The following is a 10,741-nucleotide window of genomic DNA, read 5'->3' as shown; positions in this document are numbered from 1 at the left end:
TCGCCGGTTCGCGAACGTTTGCGGAAGTTCCCGTTCGCCGTTCGCGAACCAAAAATGTTGTGTTCGCGACATCACTATTGGAGATGTGATGCAATGCAATAATTCATACTGCAGTAATTCGTACTGTCAAATACATATAATGAAATAGGTAGCCTACATTTTACCAGACTCTAGTCATATATCATAAAACATTGCTTTATGTTTTTCCATTCAAATATTCTTTAAATAACTGGATTATTTACTTGTTTGCTGCAAGTCCTTGAGGGATAAGTAATAATTATTGTTTTACCAAGAAGTTAAAAAAACACATTGCCACCTGTTGAACATGTAACATCTGTAATTATTCCCACAAGTGGATAATTAGATCATACATGGGCAACATTTCTTGATATATATATAGAGGGAGCCTGGAGTAGAACTTCTGTAGGATTTGTATCCAGCATCCGGTGAACATGTTGAGGCTCCTTGTACTTGCAGCTCTCGTCCTTTGCGGTAATTATTATTTTCTAACCACTATTATTAGAAACCATGCCGCTTCACTCCACAATCCATAAACTTTACCTATCGATCCTGTGCAAATCTTTCTCACTTGTCACTTCCACAGAATCTGGGACTTAATCTCATTTACTGCTCATATACTATGTATACTGACCGTTTACATATCTACTTGTGTTTTCAAATTATGCCATGGGCAGCTTCTCTGCTACTTTAGTGAATAATATAATAACACCACTCTCACTATTATTTCTAGATCTAGATTTTGCAGAGTTTTTTTATTTTAAATCCCCCATTATCTGCTTATAGTGCATGTAGACATGTTAAGTCTGCTCTAATAAGATGATGACATCAGCCATTGTTTTTTTACTGGGTCTCAGTTCCTAATAGAAAATTCTGCAAATTTCCGCATCATCTTCTAGGGCTTTTATTGGGTAACAGCATTTTGGGATATAGTTAGGACACTTTAAAGCAGTTATTGTTTCCCAAGTATGCAAATCTACAGCTCTATGGCGTTAAAAATGGCATAACCTCTCATTGCCAACAGTGGAGGGCACGGAATTAAAAAAGTGGAGCTTAAAAAAGTCAAGGGGCAGGATAAGTTCTCTCCTAAAATCTATTGTCTGGATATTTCTAAACTTTACCAGCTGTCACTGCTGGTCAGCCATAGAAATGGCTAGGAATTATAAGAATATTTCCTTTATTTCTAGCTACAGCAAGATTTTAAGCTAAATTAAGTATGTCCTTTAACAAATGTTGTGAGAAAAAAAAGTTTAAAAACAAAACACCAACAAATCTTAAAGCCAAGTCTGCGTGGACTCGGTTTACCAAAATGTTAAGATATTTTAACATATTTCCCAGTCTGAAAATGGAATGAAATTGAAATTGAAGAATCTGGAAAATTATTATGCGGTTGGAAGAATATTGACCTAAATAGACAAGTAACAAGGTGAAGCAGGAATAAGACATAAATCAGAGACTAAAATATAAATATACTCATCTTCTCGTCAAAAATGTGATAGCCCATGCAGAGCACTTAGACTATTTACATCTCCATTGTTTGAACAGTGACTTTATGTAGTAACCATAGATATGGCTTTGCAATGTGCTTATCATATTTATAGTTAATTTATCTTTTTTACATATATATATTAGAGTAGGTTAAAATCACAAGTCTTCAAACATGAATTTATTAGTGTAAATTACATGAGCTAACATGTTGTTCTATCCTAGCCTTTGTATGTTAATTTGTATGTCAAGCTGGGAACTCTGGTAAATTTGTGGAAACTTGATTTTATCGAGTTTCTGTGCCCAATATGGACTTTTCAAAGACAAACCTAAGATAGGCAGGTTCCTCTTGAGATATTACACTTGCACTGTGGCGAGTTTGATCATGTCTGGTCTCACCGCTATCTTTTTGGTATCTAGCTATAAACATATTGATTTAGTTATTTTCTACTGTTTTTTGTACAGCTACCACATTTTATTGTCTTATTCAGAATGTCTTTACTCATCAACAGTTATATAATCACCTAATAGGTTGCACATAGTAAGTTCTTAAAGTTGTAATATTCAAGACTTCACAGTAATTTATAATTATTATTAATTTTGGTTGCTGTAGGGAGATCACTGGAATATGCCTCAAGTACTTAGTCAATTTAAAGACATTCAAAGTAATATTTATCAAATCCTTCCATCCCATAGGACATTGCGCTGATGACACCCAGTATTTGGAGGATATGAATACCCGTGTGGTAGGAGGAAGCAATGCTGCCAAAAATGCATGGCCCTGGCAGGTAAGGGTTAATTCCCAAGAAAAACTGATTTTTATAAAATAAAATTAAAAAACTAAAGTTTATATTTAAAAAAATAAAAGTTCTTATTCTAGCAAAATGTATTGGATTTACTGCTCATATTTAATATGTGTTAACATTAATAACATGTAATAATAATAATACATGCTTTACATGTCCATGATTCTATGTATCTAAGTTACTCAATTAGCTCAATTACTCAATTTATTCATAAAATAGAAAGTTGAAGTGACTTGAAATTCCAGGTGGAAAATGCAGGTTAAATTGGATACTTTTTCCAGTGTGGATTATGTGGGTACAAAATGTGCATTTCCCTTTCAGTTTGTTACAATTCTCTGTCTAGTAACAAAGCCTTCAGTCTGAAATAAACACAGTTACACTGATAAGGTTATTCACTAAACTCTGACTTTTCAGTAATTAACCAGAAAATGTCAAATTAACTCAAAATAAGTGTCCATGAGGCTTGAAATGCATTAGCATCCTCTGGTGACACCTCCACCCACCCCTTGTGCACCTGGTATTTTTAGAAATACTTAGTATTTCAGGGCTGTCCTATCGCAAGCATTTGTTTCAAAAGAAGTACAATAGAAAAATATGAGAAATGTTAAAATGTTTGGTCTTTTTCTCTAGGTTTCCCTTCAGTATCAGTCTGGAAGCAGCTGGTACCACACCTGTGGAGGTTCTCTGATTCGTGCTAACCGTGTCCTCACTGCTGCTCACTGTGTAGACGCGTATGTATATAGTCCAAATATATAAATCAATTTGTGGTTCATACAGGTGTTTATTTTTTGTTTTTATATTCTTTATTTTAGTAGTGCATAGTTTGACAGACACAGGTATGTAGACATTTCACAAAGTACAAAAGCAATTGCATAAGGTAGAAACGTGACATGAAATGTTGAATACAATGCACATTTTGTGGGTAATAAGTGGAAACATCTTTCATATGCAGCAAAAGGAGGGGAAGATAAACTAAAGCATAGAACTGTAGAGAGATACAAGATACTAAATACTGGGACCACTGGGTATTGTAAAACTTAACTATGCTATAAGAAAACATTTGGGGAACTATGAGCACTTATAGCAGTTGAGACGCTGCAGACAACATGGTATAAGTGGTCAGGAGGGAAGCAGCCCAACTGCAAGCTGTATAGACCAGTCAGCCTATGCCCAGTGACGTTAAGTCCCTTTTTTCCACTGCCATCGGCGATCTCATATGGGTTCCCCAAGTCAGTACAAGCTCGTGTGTAGCATAGTGCTATCACCCACAGGACGAATTCAGGACACCTTGCAGTAGCTTGCTTCTGCTTTCGGCGGGTCTTGTGATACTGGTATAGCGGGTAAAGGAAAGGCAGGATGTGTTGTGGGAGTGCATGCTTGTATACCCGACATCTTGGGGGTAAGTTCCCTTTCAGCAAGTTTATCCCAAAAGGCAGCATAGATGCAGTCAAAATTTAGGAGGAGAGAGCCCGGCAGTGAGGGTGACCGCAGGAACGTGTCTCCAGCTGTAGGGCTCATCGTGGTAGCCATCTTGGGAAACAGATCACAACCCTCTGGTTCAGCTGCAAGCTGTATGTTGATGTGACCCCAACACCAGTGGAGACCGGGATAACCCCCGCCGGTCCAAAGGGGGTGGGTGGAACAGGACCCTAAGCAAGCAGGCTCCAATTCAAGGCTAGGGATCAGCCGTCTCCTTAACCTCTAGGGTGATCGCAGGCCATATGAGAGTCGAGCATGGGCCAAAATCGCCGGTTACAGGTAAAGTAGTCATGGAGAGGCTCTAGCGTACTCCCCAAAATTGCATGCAGGATTTTTCCCAGATATAGAGTAGTTTTGTCGGTTTTAGCACTGAGTAGGTTAATATCTTTGAGGAGCTCCAACAACATGCGACCATCCTGATCGTCTGTCAGGCCTCGCCCCTATACATGTTATATTAAAATGCAATACTATATTAACATACAATATTCACTACAGTAACACTTGTATTTTCTATCCAAGTATTAATATAATCCCTGAACAGGCATCTTTTTTTTGTTTTGCAACGCAAACTAAGAATATTAAAACTGTAAAGCAGTTAGGTGTCAGACATAGAAGTTTCTATCTCTCCATGTTTATATCCTTATAGCTGTACTTTAATAATATAATTTCTCACCGCAACATTATTTTAACTCTATTGCAGTGATGTCACTACTAGGCAAGGTTATAACCTCATAACAGTGGAAAAGTGAGAACATTGTCATTTTAGGGTAGAGGTAGACAACTTTTGGCACTCCAGGTGTTGTGAACTACATGTCCATAATGCTCTAACAGCCGTAATGTAGGAAAAGCATCATGGGAGATGTTGCCCACAACATCTGGAGTGTTGAAAGTTGCCTACCTCTGTTCTAGGGTATTTTTGCTTTTGTCACTTTATTTTTGCAATGTAGTGATGCCAAGCTCAGCTGTAATACCCTTATACCTTTAGTTCTTAAAGCCATCCTTTGTAGCAGCTTTACCTTAACAAAAGGATGAGGAGCAAAATTTTTTATTGTTTGAATGTATAGTTCACTTGAAAGCTAGTTGCTTTGCTTTCCTAACAATGATGTCCAAACCAACTGACAGAAGTGAAAGGACAATTGTGACCACAAAACTATGTATTAATATAATATCCTTTCATCAAGTATTGAAAGGAAATAGATTATTTTAAAATTAAGTATATGATGAAATAAAGAATCGAATATATAAATAAATAGGCAAATAAATAAGAATAGCTCATCCCTACCTCTAGTATATGACAGGTTCCTTCCACCATATTCACCTTGTGTCAGACACTGTGTGAAAACGTACATAGTAAAACCATAAAGGGAGTTAGGGGCACACCTGGAACACCAAAATATATACATAATACTGATTAAGGAACTATGCACACATAAGAATACGGTTAAAAATGTAAAACTATATTTTTATTTGTGCGCTGTTCTTTAATCAATGTTTTAAAACTCACTGTTAGTCTCTATGGTCTTCCTTACTTCTGTGCATGGAGCAAAAGCATGTTCACAGGTTGTGTTGGGTTTGCCCATGAACATTTTATTGCACCCAAGAAGTCAGTCCAGCCCTGAAGCCTATTTATTTATTTTAACATAATGCAGATCGTATATGTATACGATCAGACATATTTATATTATTTAATGTTGAATAGATATACAGCCACCCAACACACATTGCTGTTGCTTACCATTGATTGGTGGTATTACAACTGCTGCTGATTACCATTGGTGGTATAGTGGTGGTATTACCATTGCTGCTGATTACCATTGGTGGTATAGTGGTGGTATTACCATTGGTGGTATAGTGGTGGTATTACCATTGCTGCTGCTTACCATTGGTGGTATAGTGGTGGTATTACCATTGCTACTGCTTACTATTGGTGGTATAGTGCAGCATTAGAGGAAGGTGCTCTCCAGGGTCTTCAATGAGCGGGCATTGGAAATCGGCGGGGGGCATGTGACATCACACCACTCTCAACTTCCCATCAGGCCCTGATAAGTAAATGAATACCTCTGGACAGCAGGGAGATACTTCCACACCTTCATTGTTTCCCCATTCTTATGACTCCCCATCCCAGCATACACACTTATAGCACACTCATTTGCCCATACAGCCTGCACAGTTACCCACACAGCAATACTATTCACTCACAGGCACCCACACACATCACTCACAGCTACCACACACACCACGCAGTGCCATACACATCATCCAAACATATCACTCTCATATACTCACACATAGATACTCACAAACAGACACACATGTGACACACAGGCAGCTACAACTCTTACAGCCACCCCGCACCTACACAAAACAAAGTAATCTATTGCACACCGCCTTCTAAAAAATATTCCCAGTTTTCACAGAGAGTGAAACAGGTAAGACCATAAAGACTAAATATCAATTCTCAGACACTGTCTGACCCAAGGTGCATGTATATTGCTGAAGGATCTTATCACATACTAAAGGTAGGGATGAGTTTTTCTCTCTCTCTCCCTCCCTCCCTCCCTTTTTTTTTTTTTTTTTTTTTACGTATACTTCATTGAAATAGAATATATTCCCATACAATATGAAAGCATTATTATATTAAAAATTGTTTCAAAGTGACACTTTACCTTTAAGAAAATCAATCTACAATTCACCTGAGATAGCAGTTTTTGTTTCCATATGCTGCTTAAGTTGCCCTTTAGATTGCAAATCCAATGTAACCACAACAAACCATCCTGCTTAGTGTTGTTATATCACTTACACTGGTTGTCATAATGCGAATAAAATATTTACAATTATTTTCATATTTTTGTCCCAAATTTACAGCGCTCGTACCTTCCGTGTTGTCTTGGGAGACCACAACTTGAGCACAAATGAAGGCACCGAACAGTCAATCTCTGTGTCCAGAATTGTAAGACATGCAAGCTGGAACACCAACAATGTAGCAGCTGGGTAAGACGTTTATATAGTCAAAATATAAAACACAAAGTTGTACATACATATATGTAAAAAAAAAAAAGTTACTTACAAAACGAACAACGTAGCAAATGGCTGAAATTTTGGAATAATTAAAATGGATCTCTTTAAATTGTTCCAAAAATGCACTAAAAAGAATGAAAAAGAAACATGATTATTGTGATCAAATTCTCTAACACTGAACCGAAAACAAATATTTATTGCCATAATAAATTGCTAGTCAGAGAAGTAAGCATGATGTATTTCAAATATTTACTAAATTATATATTATATATAGTAAATATTACTAGTTTTACAAAAGTAAAGGGCAGCACTGACCTTAATAAAGACATATCTAAAGAGTCTTAAACATGTCTATAAATATAACCAAATATTGTACCAACCAGATTTGTAAGAAGTGCACTTACTTAATTGAGCTGTAGCAGGGTGCAACTTGACCAGGGGTTAGTTCAATCCCAATGAGGTTAAATATTTGTTATTTTTTTTTTAAAGAACGAATCAGGCACTCCAAGGCTCAGCTAGGCAAAACAGCTATTTTGCTGTAACTTTGTTCCAATAAAATTGTCCATCTGAGCCCTGGGGTGCCTGGATCTTTCTTTTTTCCCTTGGATAAAAATATAACAATGTCTACATACACTTGAAAACACGTACATACAATTTCCTAAATAAACCAGTTGATTGCGACTCTGTTCCTGTTTTTTTTAGATATGATATTGCAGTCCTTCATCTGGCATCCAGTGCCACTCTGAACAGCTCTGTGAAGGTGGCTACCCTGCCCGCTGATGGAACTGTCCTAGCCAACAATTTTGCCTGTGTTGTTACTGGCTGGGGAAGAACTACCAGTAAGTTGTTTTATGTAAAAAAAAAAAAAAAAAAAAAATCTTTCCTACACCATGACTTGCCACAAAAAAATAATTAGTTGATTAATTGTCAACATATAAGATAATATATAGAAAAATGTGAGTATTGATTCCAGGGAAACCACTAAAGGGTTTCTTCCAAACTCAGATGTTCCCACTTTCTTTACTGATGTTATGCCACATTTGTCTCCTTTCATGAGAAATAGCATTGAGTGCAACAATAACATTAACGTTTCCTACAGCCGGTGGATCTCTTCCCTCAATCCTCCAGCAGGCCCCTCTGCCTGTTGTAGCTCACTCAACCTGCTCCAGCAGCTCTTACTGGGGAAGCACAGTCAAGACCACCATGGTGTGCGCCGGCGGTGACGGTGTCCGTGCTTCATGCAATGTAAGATTACTTGATTTTTATTTTACTTATTAATAGATGGAACTATGTTGGCTGGTAGCTTTATTAAATAAGGGCATCTCTGGCTGGCTGATAGAACAGCGCAACTGCTATTATGATGTACCTGTTTTTTCACAGTAGCTGTTGGTAAAATTACACGGTTAATGTACAGCTACGGCAATCTGTTGACTAATCCCTCTAAAATGCAATTTGAGAAACATCTTTAAATATACTACTACTGTGTTCTTGTATTAGAAGTCATTGAATCACAGTTTATTTGGGCTTTGAGTGCTACAGGGCTCAGTTACCATTCATATCTGGGATCTTAATGAGTATACCGGTTATAAGTCTCTTATATCTCTTCCCAGTGCACTTTATTTTAGACTGATGATTCCATCATATTACCTCCTATATTGTTGTTGATGTTCTGTTTATATAGTTGTTGCTCTGACTTGTCCTGATTATCTGATTATTATTTAATAATTATTATGCTAAACAAGTGCACAATTACTTTTAATATTATTCCAATATGTACTAAGAATACAATAATATTGATATTAAAGATCTCTATCTAATTTGTTTTTATCAACTATAGGGAGATTCTGGTGGACCTCTCAACTGTTCCGTCAATGGAGTTTACCAAGTCCATGGTATCACCAGTTTTGGTTCCTCCCTTGGTTGCAACACCTACCTCAAACCCTCTGTCTTCACCAGAGTATCTGCTTACATCTCCTGGATCAATGCTGTGAGTTATTGTTCCATTAAGATAAATTACGATTCATTTCTGCTCCTTCTGCATTACATCAATCACTCTGTCTCCTAAATAATTTTACTAAATACTGCTGTATATAGTTATTGTACATTACTAATCTATCTTTCTTAAACCAGTAGGATTAACTATTGAAGATATCAGCAATACATAAATTACTAGTTTTATTCTGACAGTTATGTTTGTCTTTTCTTCCAGAATGTCTAAACCATCAGAAACATTTGCAGGAAACATGTGCAAAGACAACAATACCGTGTGTTTTAAAAAATACTTGTGGGATTCTTTTTCTGTAACAGACATTCTAATAAAGATGCTTCCATAATGTCTGGCTTTATGTCTTCTACATGATAAACATTAAGTGAATATGTTAAAGTAAGGGTCAAGGCTCTTTGTGTGCCTCTTAAGATGGCCCTCTATTTTTTTCTAAATCGATATCTAGATTACGTTAATGAAGAATTTGCCTTATGTACAGGGGATCACAATCTCAATTCGTATTAAAAAAAAAAAATCATACAGGAGCATTAGCAAATTGCAGTATAAATATTTTTTTTATTATCTGATCTATTAATGAAGGTGCTACTTTGGCCATGACAAACTTCCACACTCCCACAAACTTAGACTGTACTCTAACTGGTTATACTCTATACTGGTTCTCTAACATACACACAAATTACTGAAACTACCTTGTTCATAAACCAGAGGAAGGCACTTTCAATTATCACCATTTATTTACTTAACAATGTAAATGCTAAGTGTTATCTCACCTGCTCCTGCAGGGCCAGTCCAGGACATTGTGCTGCTTTGGATGCAGTGCTTCACTTCCACTCCCTACCAAAATCCCACCTCCTAAAGTCTTCACATACTCTCCACTAAATCTCTCCATGTCCTCCAGTGTATCTCCACAGATCCTTATTAAATGTCCCCATATCCCGCCCCATGTCCTCATTAAATAACCCTGTTTTTCTGTAGAGGTTATCCCATGAAAAAATACCCAAAATACAGCAGGAGAGAGTTAATTAACTTCAAAACAAGAGTTTTAAAGACTTGCCTTTGTGTCTACCTTGGGAACACAAAGCCATAGGATTAATTTTATCTTAAGAAAGCATTGGTATATTAAAAGAGTGTCATCTTGATATTAATGAATTGAAAGAACTACCCATTATGGCATACAAAGAGGCAGTCCCCCAAAATGCTATTGTTAACCATTTCCTAAATTACAGCATATATATTGTGTCAATTAAGGGTGACACGTTCTTGTATCCTAAATGAACAAACAAGAAATATCAGATCAGACATTTTCTAAAGTGTAACTCCACAAACGTCATTTACACTTTAAAATGTCCGTGTGGTTTGAGATATGTTGGAGAGATGACTCCAAAATTAAGGAATGCTGCATTCAACACAAATCCACAATTAGGATGGGTAGAATTAAGTTAACAATTCCACATAGCTTTTAACAAGCAAGACATAACATTTTACAACTGAAAGTGAAAATAATCGACTATATCCCAAGACTAAGACCTGGAGGAAACTGATAAAATGTTCTAAGACATTTTCTGCATTGGTGGACTAGATACATTGTTACCTAAATGGTCAAACACAGATTGGCATCTATCTCTCTTTATTTAAAGGGACACTATAGTCACCTGAACAACTTTAGCTTAATGAAGCAGTTTTGGTGTATAGAACATGCCCCTGTAGCCTCACTGCTCAATCCTCTGCTATTTAGGAGTTAAATCCCTTTGTTTATGAACCCTAGTCACACCTCCCTGCATGTGACTTGCACAGCCTTCCATAAACACTTCCTGTAAAGAGAGCCCTATTTAGGCTTTCTTCATTGCAAGTTCTGTTTAATTAAGATTTTCTTATCCCCTGCTATGTTAATAGCTTGCTAGACCCTGCAAGAGCCTCCTGTATGTGATTA

At 36.8% G+C, this 10,741-nt stretch overlaps 1 protein-coding gene across 1 annotated transcript; it reads left to right on the top strand.

Moving 5' to 3' along the window:
• Positions 1 to 411: 411 nt before the first annotated feature.
• LOC134569150 (chymotrypsin-like elastase family member 1) lies at positions 412 to 9,139 on the top strand. The gene is made up of 8 exons (XM_063428061.1): positions 412 to 492; positions 2,200 to 2,291; positions 2,940 to 3,040; positions 6,654 to 6,779; positions 7,509 to 7,645; positions 7,906 to 8,051; positions 8,644 to 8,793; positions 9,016 to 9,139. Exons 1-8 carry the CDS (start codon positions 453 to 455, stop codon positions 9,022 to 9,024), a joined length of 801 nt encoding a protein of 266 aa, XP_063284131.1. The 5' UTR covers positions 412 to 452; the 3' UTR covers positions 9,025 to 9,139.
• Positions 9,140 to 10,741: the final 1,602 nt, after the last annotated feature.

The sequence above is a fragment of the Pelobates fuscus genome, chromosome 1, assembly GCF_036172605.1.
Source record: "Pelobates fuscus isolate aPelFus1 chromosome 1, aPelFus1.pri, whole genome shotgun sequence".
Classification (NCBI taxonomy): Eukaryota; Metazoa; Chordata; class Amphibia; order Anura; family Pelobatidae; genus Pelobates; species Pelobates fuscus.
Note: the sequence above shows the minus strand (reverse complement) of the source record. Positions and strands in the feature narration are given on the sequence as shown.

Bases quoted from the DNA above. Each gene is read 5' to 3' on its own strand.
- LOC134569150 (XM_063428061.1), top strand. From the start codon at position 453: ATGTTGAGGCTCCTTGTACTTGCAGCTCTCGTCCTTTGCG. The intron at 3,041-6,653 runs GTATGTATATAG...CCAAATTTACAG, and splicing joins GCTGCTCACTGTGTAGACGC to CGCTCGTACCTTCCGTGTTG. The intron at 8,052-8,643 runs GTAAGATTACTT...TATCAACTATAG, and splicing joins GTGTCCGTGCTTCATGCAAT to GGAGATTCTGGTGGACCTCT.